Source organism: Myxocyprinus asiaticus, chromosome 2, assembly GCF_019703515.2.
Source record: "Myxocyprinus asiaticus isolate MX2 ecotype Aquarium Trade chromosome 2, UBuf_Myxa_2, whole genome shotgun sequence".
Classification (NCBI taxonomy): Eukaryota; Metazoa; Chordata; class Actinopteri; order Cypriniformes; family Catostomidae; genus Myxocyprinus; species Myxocyprinus asiaticus.
Genome location: NC_059345.1, coordinates 6,291,856 through 6,313,964, shown reverse-complemented (window position 1 = coordinate 6,313,964; position 22,109 = coordinate 6,291,856). Strand labels below are relative to the sequence as shown.

At 36.6% G+C, this 22,109-nt stretch overlaps 1 protein-coding gene across 1 annotated transcript; it reads right to left on the bottom strand.

The window, feature by feature from the left end:
- Positions 1-1,018: 1,018 nt before the first annotated feature.
- Positions 1,019-21,444, bottom strand: slc22a31 (solute carrier family 22 member 31). Its single transcript, XM_051654105.1, has 9 exons — positions 20,980-21,444; positions 18,352-18,455; positions 15,321-15,475; positions 9,083-9,251; positions 8,489-8,634; positions 5,396-5,504; positions 4,553-4,767; positions 2,500-2,611; positions 1,019-2,275 (listed from the first exon to the last, which is right to left on the bottom strand). The coding sequence occupies exons 1-9, from the start codon at positions 21,367-21,369 to the stop codon at positions 1,843-1,845; spliced, it is 1,833 nt and encodes a 610-aa protein (XP_051510065.1). The 5' UTR covers positions 21,370-21,444; the 3' UTR covers positions 1,019-1,842.
- Positions 21,445-22,109: the final 665 nt, after the last annotated feature.

Genomic DNA, 22,109 nt, shown 5'->3' with positions numbered 1-22,109 from the left:
AATGACATACTTCAGCTTTTAACTGTTGATGCCACTGCCATATTGGTTCTTTTTACATAATGCCACGAACTTCAAGTCGGCACTTTCATTGAAATTGACAACTTCTAATAAGTTCTACAAAGACGTGAACGGCTTTTAAATTGGATTCAAGTAATTACGGTAATTCCGACATGACGTGAACGCATAATTACTCCTAAGCATGGCCAGATCTAGAGGGGTACTGTTGTGGGCTTTGGCCAAATTATCCCGATGCCCCTCACAAGCGCAAGTGAAGCAACGGGTCGAATTGTATCATCATGGCCCCAAGCCTAACGAAAAGTCCTGGAACTGACGACATGTCGATGCCCCTCCCTTATCAGTGTTGGGATAGTTACTAAAAAAAGTAATCCACTACAAATTACTAACTACTTGTCTAAAATTATAATCATATTTACTTTTTCAGTGACATAATCAGTAATCACATTACCAATTACTTTTAAGTTACTTACTATTAAATAATGCATATTTTCCGCTTGTTCATTGTCGCACGCCCTTCAGCTGTCAGAAATGCAAACAGATGTACATATATTCACATTTTAATAGTATTACACATAAATAATATATTTTTTAGAAATATCTGCAACCCAAGTAATGTACATGAAAGTAATTACTTTCTTTGAAAGTCAATAACTGTAATCTGATTACAAGAATTTAAAATTTAATACATTACTTTTTGTGCCCAAAAGTAATTAGATTACAGTAACTTATTACTTTGTAATCCAATTACACTCAATGTCCGTACGTTATTGCCCACCTAACGTAACCGTAAGCCTACTCCTAAACAAAGTAATCCCTTACTGTAGAGTCAGAGTGATTTAGGCTTAAAACGCTTTGCAAAATGGTACAATCAAATAATTAACAGAATTGTCTCGAATGATTCGAAAAATCTGAAATAAATTGAACGTAATAGTTTTGTCACCCAATAGCTCTGATTGACCTGTAAGCTTCAGAATCAAAAAGACAAACTACTTCAGCTTGGCACAATAAATGTTTTATTTCCATTTTAAAGGTAGTTGAAATAATAATTAAAAAAATGACAAAGACAGTTCCCTTGCTTTGCCAGGTTTGTTTCTGTTGCAGTTCTGCTTGGCACATGCAACAACAACACTTCACATTCGTATAACACAGACAAGTAGAGAAATAGAAATGTGATGTGGCTAAACTCCACATAAGGAGCAAATGAGATGAGCCGCACCGCATTTCATCGCATCATTCCACAGACAACACTTTCACATTTCGACAATCCACTAGTAACACCAACGTCACTGAGTGCTTTTCATTCCAGTTTGAGAAGAGAGAACTAGATTGTGTGGATGATTTAAGCACCCCTCAGTGAGTCACTAGTGAGTAGAGTTAAGTACATTTTTATGAAGATGGCTGGAAACTTTTGTCACAAGACGACACTAATAGGAGGCATGAGATACACCAGCTAAGTGGACAGGGGACAGCTATCAAGTGACTTTTAGTGGTTATGTTACTAACGCTGAAACTTCATTCAAATGAGAAGGAGAGATGATGAGCAAGTGTGTAAATTCTGAGGGACTATGGACAGAGTCTCCCAGCAACTTCTGCACATAGAGTTTGGGGTCGTTTATGTTGGGAAAAACCCGTACAAAATCAACGTACAAACAACAAGTCAAAAAACACTGAACACTTTAACGCTGATAAGGTCTCATTCTTCTACTCTTTGGCAGTTTAAGCACCAAGACTGCTTCCCAGTGACCAAAATGTCCATCATATAAACTATGAGGTCTTTGTAATGTGAACAGCCACTTTTGTGTCCAAAACATCCTTGGTGAAATGCTAGGATGAGTCTTCATGGTTTTCTGGTGCAGTGCCGTTGCTAGGCAGGAGAGGCGCTTGTGGCGAGACGGCGATCTTGTATGGAAGAGCATCTTTGGCGAGCATCTTTTTGGTGGCGGAGACCAGACGTAAGTAGTTATCCCGGTTGTACTCGGAAACGTGCGGCTGCATATGCAACAAGGGTGGGTTGTCCCGGTTCATGTGCGAGAGGAAGAGAGGAGGACGCCGTTGCCTCTCTCCATCTTTGAGGGAGTCTGGAAGGGGTTTGCGTTTGCTCTCCGGGAGCAGCATGATGCACAGGACTGAGAGAACTGCAAAGGAGGCGAAGACCACGTGATGTAGGAAATACCCGCCGTTATTTTGCAGCTCCATTAGAGAGGATGCAGCCATTCCCACGCAGCCTGCGGCCATGATCAGACCCAATGCACCCCCACTGAAAACAGTAAACAATAAATCATTTAGCTGAAATTTTCATCTAAACTGACATACAGTACATGCATTACAAGAACAATCCTCCTGGAGTGACACGAGACCAAGTGCCCTGCTCAAGGACACAATGTTGTTGGTTGTACGATTGCCAGCCCTGACTGCAATCTACCCAAACAATCAAATAATCTGTATGCAGTGTATTAAAGGTTATATATCTGTGGAGCTTACCGCACAACAGTGGGCATGACCTCACTGCCAAAGAAGACGCTGAGCATGGCCAGAGCCTGAGAGGAGAGAAGACCCACTACAGACAGAACCAGAACCAGACCTCCATGCAGATCTGAGGGGGGAGGAAAAGGGAAAAGAGTGAGCTACTGCAACCCGAGTGATCTGCTGTCTACTGCCAACAAAGGTAGTTACCTTCTAAAGCAGCATCCTAATTTAAAGGGAATTTTCTACTCCAAAACTCACATGCACGACAGAATGAGAGCTTCATGAGAGACCTGACCTACGCTCACAGTTTATTCCAATGGCGTTAGCAACGTTACACCCTATCTACACTGGACACTTCCGTTGATGCGACGCAACTCAACACAGGAAGTGTTCAAGTGAACATTCAATATCACATGCATAACACGTGGAATGGTTAAATGGGTAAATAACCAGTATAATACTTTATTTTCAAAGGAAATCCACTGGTATAAGCATTTACTAATTATATAATTATTAGGGCTGTCAATCGAATACATTTTTTAAATCGAATTAATGACATGGTATGTCGATTAATCAAATTAATCGCAATTAATCGCATACATAAATATTTGCTGAGAAAGCCCCTCAAATAACAATAATTCAATATTTAAAATGATTAAATAATATTATAAATTATAAATAAAATATAGATTATAAAATAATAATACAGATAATTAAAATGCATTACATTATTTAGGCACACAAGCATTAAAAAAAAACAATACAAAAACTGGCTTTAGAATCCAATGTATTGTTTATTTCCATATTACTGAACATAAGCCAATCACTGGTCTACAGTTCACAGCAATCCATTTTGCAATTGAATTCGTCAATCAGTCCGAGATTTATTATGAGGGCTTGTTTAAGGACGTGTCAATTTACATCTGCATCAGACGGATGCTTTTGGAGCGTCTCGGTTGCGTTGCGTCATAATCATAGTGTTTTTAGGTCGCTGTGTCAAATTAAACAAAGTTTGATAGTCTCGAAATCCCTGCCTTCCGATTTGCGCTCCATCAGTCTGTGTTTGTACACAAGAACGTGTTCTCATCTTGTGCTGTCTGCTGTCAGTAAATGTGGTTTGTTCTGTCTGTGTAAGTTGCATGTTGCCTATACAGCTGAAGTTTCGCTTCCTGCCCCCTGGAGAAAACAGGTGGTACTTCAAGCTTGAATTATGGTCCGGGGACATGATTAATTGCGTTAATTTTTTAACGCATTATTTTTTACATAATTACTCGCCCAGAATTAACGCATTAAATCAACAGCCCTAATAATTATATATATATATATATATATATATATATATATATATATAAATAAAATAAATATAATAATTCAGATTATTAAAATACATTACATTATCATGGCAGATGAATAAAGCATTAATAGGACAATACAAAAAGTGGCTTTAGAGGGCAATATATTGTTTATTTTCATATAACCAGACACTGAACGGCAATCCATTTTGCAATTTAATTCGTCAAAGGTTTATTATGAAGACTCGTCAATGTACACATGCGTCAGACGGACGCATTTGTAACGTCTCACTTTGGTTACGTTGCATCATAAGCACTGCGCTTTTAGGTCGCTCTGTCAAGTTAAACATAGTTAAGTCTAAAAAACACGTCTCAAGATCCCTGCATTCGTAATTGCACTCCATCCAGCTATGTTTGAATGGAAGAACGCGTTCTCATCTTGCGCTGTCACTAGTGCCAAACTAACACTTATACAGTATGTTGTACAGGTGCATGTTGCTTATACAGCTGGAGTTTCGCTTACTGCCCCCTACTGAAAACAGGTTATACTTATACGCTTGTTTGAGGTGGACAATTTTTGCTTGCTCAGCTTGGAAATGCTGTTTAATTTTTTTGCAATATTCTAATTTTGCACATAAATTAAATTTGTAACTTCTATGGAAACATGACTTATGATGCCTAAAAATGCTGTCTAGGTATCTTGTGTCCTAGCTATCCTGTACAGCCAGATTAAGGCTCTTCTTTGGTCAATGTGTCACGCTTGAAGAGGAACTTACATTGTGTGAGGGCCAGCAGCAGCAGTGAGGACAGGCCTGTGAGAATGGCTGCCAGCAGCAGCATCCCCCTGCGGCCGAAACGGTCCACAGACAGACAGAGGAAGATGCAGGCCACGGCTCCCGTCAACACACGCAGAAAATAACTAAAGTAGAAGTGTGGCGAGTAGCTGTGCAGGTTACGCGTGAAGCAGTACTGGATACCTGTGCCAATGAAGCTGAGAAAGGACAAGGGAGGATGACACATTTTATTTGAATTAACTTGAAATTCTGTTCTACAAGCACAAATAAATATATGGCAAAAAGATTAACATTCCTTCAAAATATCACACAGTACTGATTTGTTATACACTATACAGTTTTTTACACTGAAAATTGAAAGCAGAAAGTCTATTGTTAATACAGGCTGCATCCCAATTTGCATAGGACCTAAATAGTAAGCCAGGTTGAATCAAATGTGTCCCAAATCATAGTACATTGAAAACTGCATGCTAATGATGTCTGGATGGTGTAATTTTTCTGGTGGATTTCGGAAGGGTATTTCCATAGGTCTTTTCACGCTAATATTGCCCACAACCCCTTGTGCTACGGACGGTTCTCTTTAATTTTGAATATATTTTCCGAGTAATGAATTTATGCAAATGCAAACAGTATGCTTGCATCAAGACAATTTTATGATTGTGTTTTGTCCCAATACTGCTGCACTGTCTTTTAATTAACATACTCAAAACTTTCCCCATCACCAGTGAAGTACATACTTTGAGAGTTAGGGATATTGTATATACTTTAAGTGTGTAGTAGAAGTATGCAGATTGGGATGCAGCCACAGTTTCCAGTGTAACTTACAGAGTGAAGCCCAAGATGAGGCAGTTTCTCCAGATGACTCTGGTGTGACGCAACTCCAAAACATGGTGATACTCTGGCTGAATGTCATCAGGGGATGCCTCGTCTATTTCTACAGAGAGAGAGAGTGAGAGAGAGAATGCAGAGTATACTATAGTGTTAAAGACGGAAAAAGGATGTGTTTGAGTTGGTGGATTTCCGATAGACGTTTGTGAGGTTTGTGAGATTGTGATTATTATTAAAAATTATATATATGTATATCTCATATACATAAATTAGTCATTACATTTATTCATAAATAATTCAGGTCACAGTGGTCCAACATACAGACCTTAGGGAACCTCTTGGCAGCACACAATTGCAACATTGAATATGCCACATTAAAAAAAGCACAACATAAAACTGCAATTTTGGTTGAGGCATATTATGTAAAATAGCATAAACTACATAATGTGTATGCTTACATTATAAACAGAATTTGTTGTGTTGTAAAGTTTCTGTATGAATATTATGGATACTATATTGTATGGTATATTATCCATTGTAATATTGTAACATTGTAAATTGTCAATTGTTGCTACTGCATCACAAGAGAACTTCTTGTAAATAATGTAAGGAAAAACACTACCTAACTAACTAACTAAAACAGAAAAACAAACCAATTAAACTAACAAGCTAACTTACTAACAAACAAATAATAAAAACTAACTTACTAACAAAAAACTTTAACAAAACAAAATGTACAAAATAAATTAACAAACTGACTTACTACCAAACAAACTAACCAAAACTAACAAATAAACCAATTAATAACTAATTAACAAATTAACTAACAAACTAAAACTAACAAACTTAAACAAAAAATTTAACTAACAAACTAATAAAGTAACTAATTAACATAGTTTGGTATTAACTAGAACAGAAAAACAAACCAATTAAACTAACAAGCTAACTTACTAACAAACAAACTAAAAAAAAACAAGCCAACAAAATAACTAATCAAACAAACAAACAAACAAACTAATTAACTAACTAATTAACATAATAAAAAGCTAACTAATTTACCAACAAACCAAACAAATTGACAAAATAGCAAACAAATTTTTTTTAACTAACTTAAACCAAACAAACAAGCAAACAAAACTAACAACTAACTTAAATTAACAAACTGACATACTAACAAACTAACTAAAACTAACAAACTAAAAAAAAATAAATGAATTAACATATTAAACTAACTTACTAACAAACCAAACAAACTAATTAACAAACGAACAAACAAAACTAACTAATCAACTAACAAACAAACTAATGAACAAACAAACAAATTAAAAAACAAACTTACTAACAAACAAACTAAAACTAACAAAGTAACTAATTAACATTAACAACCTAACTTACTAACAAACTAACTAAAACAGAAAAACAAACCAATTAAAACTAACAAGCTAACTTACAAACAAACTAAAAACAAATTAACTAATTAACCTAACAACAAACTAACTTACAAACCAAACTAAACAACTAACAAACAAACTAAATGAACAAACAAACAAATAAAAAAACTAACTTACTAACAAAAAACTTTTAACAAAAAAAATGTACAAAATAAATTAACAAACTGACTTACTACCAAACAAACTAACCAAAACTAACAAATAAACCAATTAATAACTAATTAACAAATTAACTTACTAACAAACTAAAACTAAGAAACTTAAACAAAAAATTTAACTAACAAACTAATAAAGTAACTAATTAACATAGTTAGTTTGGTATTAACTAAAACAGAAAAACAAACCAATTTAACTAACAAGCTAACTTACTAACAAACAAACTAAAAAAAAAAACAAGCCAACAAAATAACTAATCAAACAAACAAACAAACAAACAAATTAACTAACTAATTAACATAATAAAAAGCTAACTAATTTACCAACAAACCAAACAAATTGACAAAATAGCAAACAAATTTTTTTAACTAACTTAAACCAAACAAGCAAACAAAACTAACTAAACAACTAACTTAAAGTAATTAACAAACTGACATACTAACAAACTAACTAAAACTAACAAACTAAAAAAAATAAACGAATTAACATATTAAACTAACTTACTAACAAACCAAACAAACTAATTAACAAACGAACAAACAAAACTAAACAACTAACAAACAAACTAATGAACAAACAAACAAATTAAAAAACGAACTTACAAACAAACTAAAACTAAAACAAACTAATTAATATTAACAACCTAACTTACTAACAAACTAACTAAAACAAACAAACTAAAAACAAATTAAGTAACTAATTAACATAATAACAAACTAACTTACTAACAAACTAAAACTAACCAAAACTAACAAATAAACCAATTCATAACTAATTAACATATTAACAAACTAACTTACTAACAAACTAAAACTAACAAACTTAAACAAAAAATTTTACTGACAAACTAATAAAGTAACTAATTAACATAATAACTAACTTACTAACAAACCAAACAAACTAATTAACAAAATGAACAAATTAATTGAAAAGCTAACTTACTAATAAACAAACAAAAAAAAACTAAAACTAACAAAGAACTTTAACAGAAAAATTATCAAACTAACAAACTAACTTATAAACAAACTAATTAACAAACAAACAAAACTAACAAAACTACTAACAAACTAAAACTAACAAAAAACTAACAAAAAAATTACAAACTGACTTACTAACAAACAAACTAAAACAAACTAATTAAAATGAACAAACTAAAAATATAACAAACTAATTAACTAACTAATTAACATTAACAAACTAACTTACTAACAAACTAATTATCAAAGGAACAAACAAAACAAACTGAACAACTAACAAACTTATGAATTATAAAAACTAATTTACTAACAAATAAACTAAAACAAACAACCTAAAATGAAAAATTCACAAACTAACAAACTTACTAACAAAACAAACCAACTAAAACTTACTAACTAACTAAACTAGTTAGTTTAGTACCCTATCCCTTACCTAACCCTAAGTTTTCAGAGTTTTGTGCTTTTGTACAGCTGATGTTTGGGAGGGTTTGAGAGTCTTATCGCACCTGACAGTAAAGTTTCAGCAGGGTAGAGTTCATCCCTCACACACATGCCATTCCGTGTCGAGAACGACTGGAGACACTTTTTAGCTTGAGGAATCTGACATGTGGCCATGAGCCAACGAGGAGATTCAGGGAACACGGAAGCACAGCTGTTCACACACAAAAAGAAACAAACACATACCATTATTGGTACTTTTCCTTCCATCTGAATTTATTTAATCTCATGAGCTCATATGTTATGACACCACGTTTTTTGTTGGACAGGCACATTTGAAACCTGCATAACTAATACGTATAGGTATATGCATGGGGGTGAAACAAGGTAAAGGATAAGTGACGTTCAGATCAGATCTTGTGACTTGGGAGACTATTAACTTCATTGGTGCATCTTAGCCTGAAAAATGGCTTCTTATTTTTTTATTTTTGCTGTTAGATGATTCAATCATTAGAGCTTATGAGTCTCAATAAACAGCTACCTGTTCCATTGCAGGTCACGCTCTTTTCACTCACTAATTTTAAGACAAGCAACCTAACGCATCAAACCACATGCAAAGAGACATTTAAAGAGTAGGGATAGCATTCATATGGCCGACTCACCACCAATAAGAAAACAGCAGCACCAGAGGCAGTGTGGTGACAGCTTGCAGAATAGGCCAATCACGGCAAAGCACGGCAAGCCCTGGCAACAACATCTCGGCAAACACGGCAAAGAAGCCACTGACCGTAGACACCATCAGTCTGTGAGAAGGATCACACCATTCCAGACCTGAAGCATATTGAGAGAGAGAGAGAGAGAAAATGAGAAATAAAGTGATACATTTGATTTTTAATAAGCTAAAAGTTGAGGTATTCTAAAAGAGTTGAAGTGGTCTAAATCTGTGTGGTTAGATAAAAAAAAAAATTGACCTTAGCTCTAGTAAACGAGTCTGTCTCTTTCCACAATCTCCAATGGAAAGCATGAAGTCCTATTGTCCTCCACCCTATTACTGTTCCTGAACTCCATTTCTTTCATGACTACAGATCACTGAAACCTCAAAATGGTCCAACTGGACTAAATTTCCATACAATGTATGACTTCTACTGAAACATCTGGACATACTGGTAACTTGATGTTTCTCATGATCCTAAAAGGCTTATGCTACGAAATTAGTTTTGTAATCAAATATAAATTGAGCCAGTGTAATAATTTCTTTACCATTTTTAATGGATGGTTTGGACCACACAGTGAAGGAAAAGTCAGCAAGTGTCCAGCATACATGGAAACTCTTTCAGTACTGTTCAACCCTGCTGTTCTGTTTAAGTAGGGCCGCTTACTTTGATGTTCGCGGTCATTTTTGACCGGACACGGTACATGTGTAATTTTTTTTAAGAAATCATAACATTTCTTCTTCCCTAAAGTAAAAACCATGAAATGATGCACTTATTTTGGGGATTTTATGTTTTTTAAGATCTTATTTACATTTAAATTTCTCGATTTCACCATTCATTTGCATATGCAAATAGGCTCATTTATTTAACTAAAAAAAAATAACAATAAAAACTTCAAGTTGAAAAATTAAGAAAATATGAGAATTCCTCATGTATTGGGGGCAGATTGTTGCCATCTGGTTAAAAAAAAAAAAAAAAAGACTTATCAATAATAGCCAGTAGATGGCTGCAGTGTTCTATGCAGCCACCTACTGTTTTGTAATTCAACATTTTACCACAAGTTGTGCATTTAGATATATATTTAGACATTATCAAACTATTATGTGAAAGTTTAGCATTTTTTTTTAAACTGTTTTGAAGTGTCAGTTTTTGCAATAATGTCACATTATGCTTACAGTCAAACCTGAACTTGGGTTACAAAGTTTGTGTGCGTGTGTGTGTTTGTGAGTGTTGTATTCTGCGTTCTGTGTTAGTCTCACACATTTATTTCTGTTTGAGTGTGTGTGTGTGTGTGCTGCATTGTGGGTGTGTTATGGTCTTAGCCCCTTATTTATGTGTGGATGTGTGTTGAGCATTGTAGCTGATTTATAGATTTTTTTTGATAAAAAAAAAAAAAAAAGTGTGCCTTGTTATAGTGTCACCAGTTCATTTGTGTGTGTGTGTGTGTGTTTGCACTCTGCCTGTTGTAAAGTATCATTCCTTCATTTCTGTGTGTGTTTGTTCTGCATTGTGGCTAATTTATAGATTGTAAATTAAAAAAAAAAAAATAAATAAATAAACTTTTTTTTTTTTTTTTTTTTTTTAAGTCTTTCCCATTCATTTCCTATGGTCGGTCAATTCTGACCACAAACTGTGGTATTTTTTACGACTACTTAGACATGTCGAATCAAGTCAAAAAACTGCTGGTGTGTTTAGATGGAAAGTGGAGGAAAAGTCACAAAGTCATGTACCGCTCAGATAAACAAACCATTGAAAACGTTTATTTCAGTCAAAAATGACCGAACAGAATACGAAGGTTAAAAAAAAGCATCTCAGGATGCACCTCATGAAGTTGCTTGAGAGAATAAACAGAGTGTGCAGTGCTGCAATCTAGATAAAAGGTGAGTATTTTGAAGAAGCTAAAATACAAGATTGATTTGTTAACATTTTCCACGTTTTTCCACTCGATTATGTGACTTCCCAAGCTTCATGGGATTGATGTTCATTTCCTCGAGACGTCAAGTACACCGTCTTGCACCTCTGTCTACTTGTCTGACTTTTAAATCCTTTTTTTTTGTTGCTTCAAATCAAAGTTTTTATTGTTGTGGTTCACCTCAGAGCTGGCTGGTTTGGTTCATGACTTATACTTCTTTTATGAAGGATTTTATCAAATCCCTTTGGAAAAAATGAATGGGAAAAATACTTCCAGAGCCAAGATGGCTGAAAAAGTGGATGGGCGCTGTTGAAGTCGGTAGTATTAATAAGGAATGAGTAGATGTGTCCAGATGTTTGACTACTACTGTACAAGCACAAAAATGTGAAATGTGTGAACGTGCGTACGTGTCTGTGTTTACATTCAGCTTCACCTAATTTCTCGTTCTACCCCGTACCACCAATGCCCACACATTTCCAAGAGAGCTCACTAAAGGGGTTTGCGTGTTGTGTTGTAGTGCGTCAACACGAACATACACTCCCATGAAACAATCACAGGAAGCCCAGGACAAGAACACAGACTTCACCAGAATGGACAGAGCAGACAGTTGGTGCAGCTGTCCTTCAGTTTCATATCTCATGTTTACCTCCTCACTCAGGCCATCACCAATAAGACAAAAACACAGACAGTAGATAAAATCCCTTGGCTTTTCTTCAGCTGATTTCTAGAAGTGTGATGTAACAGAGATAGTTCAGAAGTTTCGGACAGTGTGTACTTGAACATGGCGTGTGAGATATAAATGGAATGCTGTGCAGTGCTGTTCCAGCTGATCCCTGTCAATCGGTTCACCCCTCCTCAGGAAATGAAAAAACCCTGCAGAGCATTCAAACTTGATGGCCCCCAGTTGTCAGTTTAAAAGGGACAGTCCAAATACCAGCCTGATCTTGACAATAATGTGACCATGGCAACATTTTCGCAAAGCAAAATGTCGTGCTTCGTTACACGTTTTTCTGCAGTTTTCCAATGAAATGTCCAGCGGGGGGCGCCAAAAGCGAGTGAAATTGTGTCATAATTAGACAAGGTTTTTAAGGTGAATGTTAGATGGAGGTTGTAATAAGTAAAACATAACTCCCTAACCTAAAACTTTAACCTAAACCTAACCAAGTGTCGTAAAAGATAAATGAGAGGTAAACAAAACAGACATTCTTACCCTAAACCAACACATAAACCTAACCAATAGTGTCCTAAAAGCAAATGCGACATGAAAAGCAAATTTTCTGATGCAACCACGTCATTTCGTGTCACTTTGGCAGATCAGGTGAGCTACAGCGGAAGATAATCTCACTGGAATAAGTGTGTAAATGTAGGTGGTTCTGTAATACAAGCATTAAAATGTACCGTTTTTTAAATGATACGTTAGAGTAAAAGTGTTTCGATATCGTAACATAGTGTGTGAGTAATAGAGCAAAAAATGTTTATAAAGTCATAATCAGCCTTTGTACTCGTGATTTGTGAGAAAGTGAATAAAATGTAGTTGTAGTAGCGCCTCTACTGTTAATTTCACCAGGAAACTGCGGCGAAACGTAGAACATGGCACGTAAAACTCAGTTTGCAAAAATTTTGTTATAGTAACGTTCATTCTATGAGAGTAGGTTGCCAAACACATAATGAAAATTCGATCATCTTTACCATTGCTTTTGTTTCCCAATTTAATGAAAGTGAATGGGGACGAACAATTTCAAGCTTCAAAAAACACCATAAAAATACCACAGTAAAAGTAGTCGATGCAAGTTTTGTACTATTTGTATTCACTTTGTGTGATGAACGGACTGAAATTTAAGTCATCATTTACTCTCAAGGACTCTCATTTGGTTCTTGCACATCTCATGAACAAACGTCATGACACAAGAACAAATGAGGTTTGATGTTTTTAGTGTGTCACTATATTTTACTTGTGCGCTGTTTAGAGTTGATCGATGATTTGATTTGAGAGTGAGTAACAACATACATTTCAGTCTGTTCATCACACAAAGTGATCACGTGGCTTTAGAAGACTTGGAAAATAGTGCACGTGTCACACTGACTACTTTTACTGTGGTTTTATGCTGCTTTTTTGTCCTTTATGAAGCTTGACAGCCCAGAGTCACTAATCACTTTGGCAATAAGACGTGTGAAGATTTAAAACCATTTTTTTTATTTTTTTTTTTTGCCTTTTTGTATTCCATAGGGATATCTCGATTCCCTTTTTTTGAGAACAAGTGCAAGTACGGATCGTCGATACCTGTTTTTTGTTTTTGTTTTTTTTAATAGTTTATTTCAATTTTATCATCAAAATGGTAGCAAATAAATGAATTAAATCAAATGAAAATGGAACAATAATTGTCAAAATGATATTGTATTATTTTTATAAAATAGTGCTTTTATACAGAACCTCACAGCACAATCCAAAACACAACATTGGAGTAATTTTTGTCAAATAAATTGCTGTATAACAGAACATCACAGATGTGCAATATTGCTTAAATATAATACAATTTCTATTGATATATTATTATTAGTAGTAGTAGTAGTTGTAGTGGTAGTAGTAGTAGTAGTAGTATTACAGTGAATATTACATAACTACACAGTAGTTATATATTTTTGTCGTACTTTTTTTCTTTTTAAATTTAGCTCTTATTTTGGCAGAGGCTTTTATTTTGAAGTAAAGCCATTTCCGTTTCTGTGTTTTTGATGGTAGCTTCTCACTTCCGGAAAAGCAGGTCGCTTTGTCTATTCAAGTGTGATTATTAAACCGCAAAAGGCTGCCATTTAATTAAATAGATATGAAGTCTGTATGTGTCTCGTGCTTCAAATTGAATTAGCGCAATGCTCCTGTCATCTGCTACAAACAGAGTGTGATGCTCATGATGTTGTTTTCGGTGTATGAGAAAAGGATCTCTAAAAGGTATGAGCACTCTGTGTCTTTATGTCAGCACAACACCAGCAGCACACATTCACAAGCACTCACATTTGAAGCACGCAGCACATGCAAACTATATATTTATCGAATTAAATCACAGCCTTTAATAATTACACTAGGACATAACGTGATTTCAATTTTTGCACTGAATGTTTACATAATGAAATTTGTACGTCAGATGGTATCAGTTTTTGGTATTGGAGCATTTTTTATGAGCATAAGTACAAGTCCATGAGCACGGTACCGGACCTCAATTGGTATCGGGACATCCCTAGTATCCTTTGTAATGAAGAAATTTATTCAGGTTTGGACCGTCATGGGGGTGAGTAAATAATGACAGAAATGTTTTTTTGTTTAAGTTTTTTTTTCTCCTTTTTTTCTCCTCAATTTGGAATGCCCAATTCCCAATGTGCTCTAAGTCCTCATGGTGGCGTAGTGACTCGCCTCAATCTGGGTGGCGGAGGATGAATCTCAGTTGCCTCCGCGTCTGAGACCGTCAACCAGCGCATCTTATCATGTGGCTTGTTGAGCGCGTTACCGCAGAGATGTAGCGTGCGTGGAGGCCCACGCTATTATCCGCGGCATCCACGCTCAACTCACCACGTGCCCCACCGAGAGTGAGAATCACATTATAGCGACCACGAGGAGGTTACCCCATGTGACTCTACCCTCCCTAGCAACTGGGCCAATTTGGTTGCTTAGGAGACCTGGCTGGAGTCACTCAGCACGCCCTGGATTTGAACTCGCGACTCCAGGGGTGGTAGTCAGCGTCAATATTCGATGAGCTACCCAGGCTCCCAGAAATGTTTATTTTTGATGGAACTATTGTTGTAAAGCCATAAAATAGCTTGGAGTGAGGAACAGAATGCAATTTAAGTCTCTGCTGAAGCTCTGAAACCTAATTTATGCTTGCACACATTTACACCTGGCACATCCGATTTGGAGTTTGATAGCCCTTGTTGTTGTTCACTTTCTTTGTATGGAAAAAAGCAGCCTGAACATTCTGCTAAACATCTGCTTTTGTGTTCCATTGAAGAAAGTCATACGGGTTTGGCACAACATGGAACAGATTGGCTACTGAAAGCAACACCAAGCAAATAGTAAATATTTATCTCAAAAACAAAAATGGAAATCTAACTTTAAAAAAAGAGAATTTTGACTTGTTGTGTTCCCAGCTGAAATCCTTTCAAAACAAGTTAATCTGTGTTACAAAACCTCTTGTCTACAGTAGATAACCTAAAGTGTTTTTGTATGTATCTTACAAAGCTTATCTGTTGCAGACTTAAAAAACAGGTCACATTACACAGCACACTTACGTGCAATATACGATGACAAAAACACTCCGGCTAATGTTGAGCCTTGGCAGAGACGCAGAAATGGGAAAGCAGAAGGGCTGTTAGAAAGACAAGCCATGACTCCCAAAAGACCAGAGGGAATCACGGACAGCAGAAGAGTTCGCCGACGACCCAACCTGGCACAACACACAGAGCATTAGCATGTTTGACTCGCTGAAACAAGAACAGAAAGTTAGGGAAGTCATCAAGTAATCATGTGTTCTATTGAAACATTTAAGGTGCACTGGAGTGTGGAAGACACCAGCTGAATCTGTTAATGGGGTAGGGGGGCAGGCATGTAAAGATCACATGACCAGCCAATTATTACTCGCTTTATCTTGATAATTCTACTATTATTGGACGCTTTCACTTAAATAATAAATGAATCATGTTTGACTGCCAATAGTGCATTTCTAGTTAACAAACTTCCACATAATTTTTTTGATGCCACCAGCTTCACTCAACGGATTGCAAAAACAATCACTGTTTTCAAACAGGTTTAAGAAAACTCCCCCATATGCCATTGGTTGTCCATACAGATAGTCCCGCCTCAAACTCACACCATTTGTTAAGCCAATGTTGCTGTGTCAGGCTGGACAGGCCACTCAAACAATAGTGATCCGAGACTGCTTCTGTCTTTCAGCAGTTTTGCGCGTTCCTGTGCTACACAACTATTTACATACAGCATATGATAATTTTTTTTACATTTCGAATCAGGGCTGTCAATCAGCCAGGCTGAGAAACAAAATTTATAATTTTTCACCGAAATATTAATGAAATTTGAATTATATTGACATTACTTCAGGTAGGGGGGATATCAGAAAGACATCTGATTTTTTAATCACTGTTGTCTCCGATGTCCACAAGAGGGCGCAACGAATATATAAATATATATAGTATTTTAGAGCTCCTTGATGTAAACCAATCAGCTTCGAGTAAATTGATAAAGTCAAAAGATTTAGCTATAAAACGAGAAAAGAAATGCTTCAATAGACGGTTTTATGTTAACTTAGTGTTGCAGAGTAGCCTATACCGGTGCCATGTGCCATGGTACCACAGTGTTTTTCCATTAAATACAATTGTATGTACATATCTAACGCTTATGCAGCGAGACGCTGATATTAGAGCAAGGTACAGTAAAGACTAGACCTGTCAGAATTAACGTGTTAATGCATGCAATTAATTAAAGTTAGCGCTGTTGTGTAAGGCACATTTTTATTACCACAGAAGCACGCCAAGGCATCACCAAAATGCAGAATAAGACGTTTTTGTCTGCTAGCATGGTGATCAAAGCAGAGTTTGACACTGCCATTGATGCTCTGGAGCGAATCGTGAACGCTGCTTCACGATTGCTGTAACAAAGCAGATAGCCACAGTCTACCGGCAGATTAATATTGTGGAGGTCGAGAGTTTAAAAGATTTAATGCACATTGCAATGAAAATGCAACCTATGGGGAGACTAGATCTTTCAATTAGTCAAACTCACACTAGACTTTGGGAAACATTTAATGTTACTTATACTGGTGCTATTTTAGTGCATTTCTATCTTTATACTGTGGAAGGCTTTGTTTTGAAAATATTAATAAAGCATTATATTGTATTGTTTTTTTTTTGTTTGTTTTTTTTTTCTCCCAATTTGGAATGGCCAATTCCCAATGTGCTTTTAAGTCCTCGTGGTCACGTAGTGATTCGCCTCAGTCCGGGTGGCGGAGGACGAATCCCAGTTGCCTCCGTGTCTGAGATCGTCAACCCGTGCATCTTATCACATGGCTTGTTGAGCGCGTTGCCACGGAGACATAGCACGTGTGGAGGCTTCACGCCACCCACCGCGGCATCCACGCTCAACTCAACACGCGCCCCACCGAGAACAAATCACATTATAGCGACCATGATGAGGTTACCCCATGTGACTCTACCCTCCCTAGCAACCAGGCCAATTTGGTTGCTTAGAAGACCTGGCTGGAGCCACTCAGCACGCCCTGGGATTTGAACTATCGAACTCCAGGGGTGGTAGCCAGCATCTTTACCACTGAGCTACCCAGGCCCCCATTATATTGTATTGTTATATAATTTCTGTCCGCGTTGCCTTTCAAAGTATAGTTTTCTGACCTCGAACGAATACGAACGCGTTCAACGAATGCCGACTACAACTGCTTTGTGATAATCTTTTAGCACAGACGAGGACCACATCCGTGGGTCGAGGAAATCTGTACCGTGCGCGCAGACTGTGCTGACGATGAAATTTGCATCACACATACTGTGCGCAGAGCGATCAGCAATGCAGACAACAGAAGTATACTTTGGCCTTGAGTCATCATCAGTGCTTGGCACACATCCAAAATTTGAATGCTCATTTTTATCTTAAATTTGACGAATATTCCAATTTTAATTTGACAGCCTTACTTCAAATCTTATGATATGCATTCATTTTCATGGTAACTATTAAAATCACTAGTTTAAAATATATTTTTAAGCAAGTATCGATAGTCTCCATAAAACTAGTATTGATACTTTAGGATCAATGGCTCAACCCCAACTATCAAACAAATCAAACAAACGTTTCGTTTCGCTGTCAGTCGGGGTGTGGGCATCAGAAGTTTCAGGAGGCAAATAAAGACCCCAACCCCTACCCCCCCAGACCCGGCCATGGTTGCTAGGGTGTCCTGTGTGATTGCTAGATTGCTGCTTATTGGCCCAAGTCAAAATACTGGCCCTACTTCAATGTAAGAGATTTTTAGCCTGGTTTATTGCCCACTAGACAGAAATCACACATCTGATCGCTTTGAAAAGTAAAAGCATACATCTCCTCAACAAGCAGCAAAATTAGAAGTATAATTTATGTACATAGCATTAACAGTGTGGGATGGGTTTAATACACCTAACCCTAAGTATAAGCAATAATAATATTGATACAGGCCTTAACAAGCACCACTAATATTTTTGCACTATATTTAGCTCAGAAAAAATCCCCACAAGATCACTGACTTACTAATAAAAATGTAGGAAGACTCACCAGTCACAAACAGTGCCAAGGAGTATATAGCCCAGGATCCAGCCTGTCATAAAACAAATGTGTTGCAGAGGGATCTTCCAGTAGTCGGCACACACCAAGTTCCACTGTCAGCATTCAGAGAGAGGAGAGACACTTTACATCAGACTTTCTTTAAAGAAACCTGCACAGTGACAATGATTACCAAAAATACCTTTGCTGAAAAAGTGAGGTCTCTTTCATGGAAATAATTTAAATATAAACCCGCCACAAAAACTGAGGAATGCAGATGGTGCGTAAGTGCGGTTTCCCTCGCAGATTATATAAGAATCTCTTATTATTACATTACAGCTAATGTGAAGCCATGCTATTCCAGTTTTACACTCTTGTCCTGCTTTTCCCCTTCCCACTTCCAGAAGAGTCATTATTGTCCATTATTGTCATAGAAAAGGAAACATCTTGCTGGTCAAGGATACAGGATACAGCAAAAAAAAAAAAACTGCTCCATAAGACATTATGCACCACTATTCCCTGAGCAGTGATGTCAATGACGGGGTTGGGGCTTGAAAAATGTCATTTTATTATCAGTGTGCATTTACATTCATTGCAGTATTGATTTTAAATGCGTAATTGACATGGCATTTCAAGCAGTGTCAGCATGCTATACTTGGTCTGATACTCTTTTAAATCAATACGTCTTTGCAATCTTTTATAATTATCATACATGCGGCTTTGCAACCTCATTTTACTTGAGAGGCTACATAAAATATTTGTACTTTTAACGCTTTTTAATGCATACGGTGGATCTTAAGTGACCCAGGACCTCAATCCTATCCAGGGCTGTAGCAAAGCCATCTGGGTCCCCTGACTATATATTGCTCTGGGCCTCTTACCTATTAAAATAATAAAGTTTTGAAAATGTCGTGGGTCCCCCTGGACATTTGGGGCCCTAGAATTGTTACCACCTTTCACCCCACTAACTACAGCCCTGTTCCTACCCTTGTAGCTTGTCCATTTTTGTCCATACCTCGTCCAACATTTCTCTTCTAAATAGTGTTAAAAAAATAAATGTAAAAAATTTTAAAAAGAGGCAAAATTGCAAAAAAAAAAAAAAAAAGTATTTTTTTTTATATTACTGCTTGATTACCAAATGTGTATAGAGTTGTTAAAGACACTAGATATGCAAGTGTTGTTTTTTGCACTTCCTTAAATAATATTATTTATTTATTTATTTATTTTTCTCCCCAGTTTGGAATTCCCAATGCGCTCCAAGTCCTCGTGGTGGCGTAGTGACTCGCCTCAATCCGGGTGGCGGAGGACGAATCTCAGTTGCCACCGCGTCTGAGACCGTCAATCCGCGCAGCTTATCACGTGGCTCGTTGAGCACGTTACCACGGAGACGTAGCGCGTGTGGAGGCTTCACGCTATTCTCCGCGGCATCCACGCACAACTCACCACGCGCCCCACCGAGAGCGAGAACCACATTATAGCGACCACAAGGAGGTTACCCCATATGACTCTACCCACCCTAGCAACCGGGCCAATTTGGTTGCTTAGGAGACCTGACTGGAGTCACTCAGCACGCCCTGGATTCGAACTCGTGACTCCAGGTGTGGTAGTCGGCGTCTTGTTGAGATGCCCAAGGCCCCCCCTTAAATTATATTTTTATAATTAGTTCATATCTATATAAGTTTACTATCACAGGATATATATTTCTTTGTTTATTACAAAACAAATAAGTACTATATTCAAATAAATGACTACTATATCACATTGTCACCATTGTGTGACAATGGTGAATTATCAGTATTCCATATGCATATAATGTATATATTATACGTGCTATTTCTTACTCAAGGTCACGCTGTTGTTTCAGTGATTGACTTGAATTACATTTGACATTGCTATTTGACTAAGAAGCAATGTGGAAGTAAACTATAGCAAGTGTAACACATGAACAGTATGATTTGGCTTTTGTCATTTGGGTTTACAACTGAAACTATGTAAGTTGTGCATCTATTTAGACTCAAAAAGTGCCTGGGAAAATAAATACTATGTAGAAATGTGTAGCTCAGTGTGTGTTCGACAGCCAGTTTCCAATTTCAGTGTGGAAGTAATGAATCCTGTTTGATATTTTTTGCATCATCACTTATATGTGATATATGACAAATTAAACTTAAAAATATATCAGAATACATTATATTCTATTATTATGTAATATGTAATAATGCTTGGCAAAACACCCATGCATTTAAGGGTTAAAAGGATTTAAGGTTCTCAAGAATAGTACAAGTTTATAGTAAAAAAAAAGGGCTTAAATATTGATCCGTTTCTCACCCACACCTATCATATCGCTTCTGAAGACATGGATTAAACCACTGGAGTCGTATGGATTACTTTTATGTGCTTTTTGGAGCTACAAAGGTCCGGTCACCATTCACTTGCATTGTATGGACCTACAGAGCTGAGATATTCTACTAAAAATCTTCATTTGTGTTCAGCAGATGAAAGTAAGTCGTACACCTCTGGGATGGCATGAGGGTGAGTAAATGATGAGAGAATTTTCAATTTGGGGTGAACTGTCCCTTTAACCATATGGTTAGCTAGCTCTAAAAAGTGTGCTGGTCTCATTCCTCGGTGTGGGACACTAACCTCGGTCACTAGATTGTTGGAGAGTCCCGCAGGTTTGGCGTACTCCCATCCTGAAGTGCACGACACCACGTCCCTCGACACGTCCTCCGTGGAGTTGCTTATATTGGACGAGTACTTGTAAAGATCACAGTGGCTTAATCCAGAGCCCTTTATCCATGGGATGGTAAGATTGAGGTAGGCTTGTCTGGAGAGGTTACCGAGCAGATACGACGATGGCAGTGACGCTAGATCAGGTTTGCAGTGGTAAGACTCGGGAACGAGCGTGAAGAAAACATCGCTGATAAGATTCAGCGACACCGCAAAGTTTGGGAACCAGCTGAAAAGGGTAATGATCCGGTTGTATCTCCCAAATCCACCAATCCGAGGGTATATTTTAGCTTCAAACTCCATATCTACGGACCGTATAGATGTCTACAGCTGTGTGTCGGAGACATTTGACTTCGCAGCACTGAGAAATGAACTGAAGGAGGGGAAGACGGATTGATAGTGAAGTAGCTTTGGGAAGTCCGATTCTTTTGAGCGAATCGGTTCACTCGGACTCGTTTGAAGATCCGATTCTCCGATTCTTTTGAGTTATGGTTTTAAAAGAGTCCCCGCGAGGTATTTTATTTACGTTTTATATTTGTAGTTAAATTGCTATTTATCGCTATGGCTGTAATACGAGCATTAATGTTTACTGGATACTGTGCAGTATAAGAGAATATTTAACACAGGTTTTTAAAAAGTTACTCAGAGGTCCGCGTCGAAAAACTGCCGTAACAATATTATATATTAATGTTATTTTCCACTTTCAGTGAGATATTTTTTTAACCAACATCAATCCTGAGCATAACTACCAAATAATCATTCATTTTCAGGATTTTAACCCTTTAAATGCCAGTTTGTTTATATAATGCCACTGTTGTTTTTTATGAAAAAAAAAAATATATATATATATATATATATATATATATATATATATATATATATATATATATATATATATATATTATTTTCTATATACTAAATGCTAAGGGGGATTTTATTTATTTATTTATTTTTGATTATCACAGTCTGGGATATGTCAATGATTAGCAACAATATTGATTTTGAAGCATTATTATTAAAATAAATAAATAAATAAATAAATA

Excerpts from the sequence above, each read along its gene's own strand:
- slc22a31 (XM_051654105.1), bottom strand. The coding sequence starts at position 21,369 with ATGGAGTTTGAAGCTAAAATATACCCTCGGATTGGTGGATTTGGGAGA. Across the intron at positions 8,635-9,082 it reads CTGCTGTTTTCTTATTGGTG|CTGTGCTTCCGTGTTCCCTG; the intron begins GTGAGTCGGCCA and ends GTGTGTGAACAG. Across the intron at positions 4,768-5,395 it reads CTCATCTTGGGCTTCACTCT|CTTCATTGGCACAGGTATCC; the intron begins GTAAGTTACACT and ends GTCCTTTCTCAG.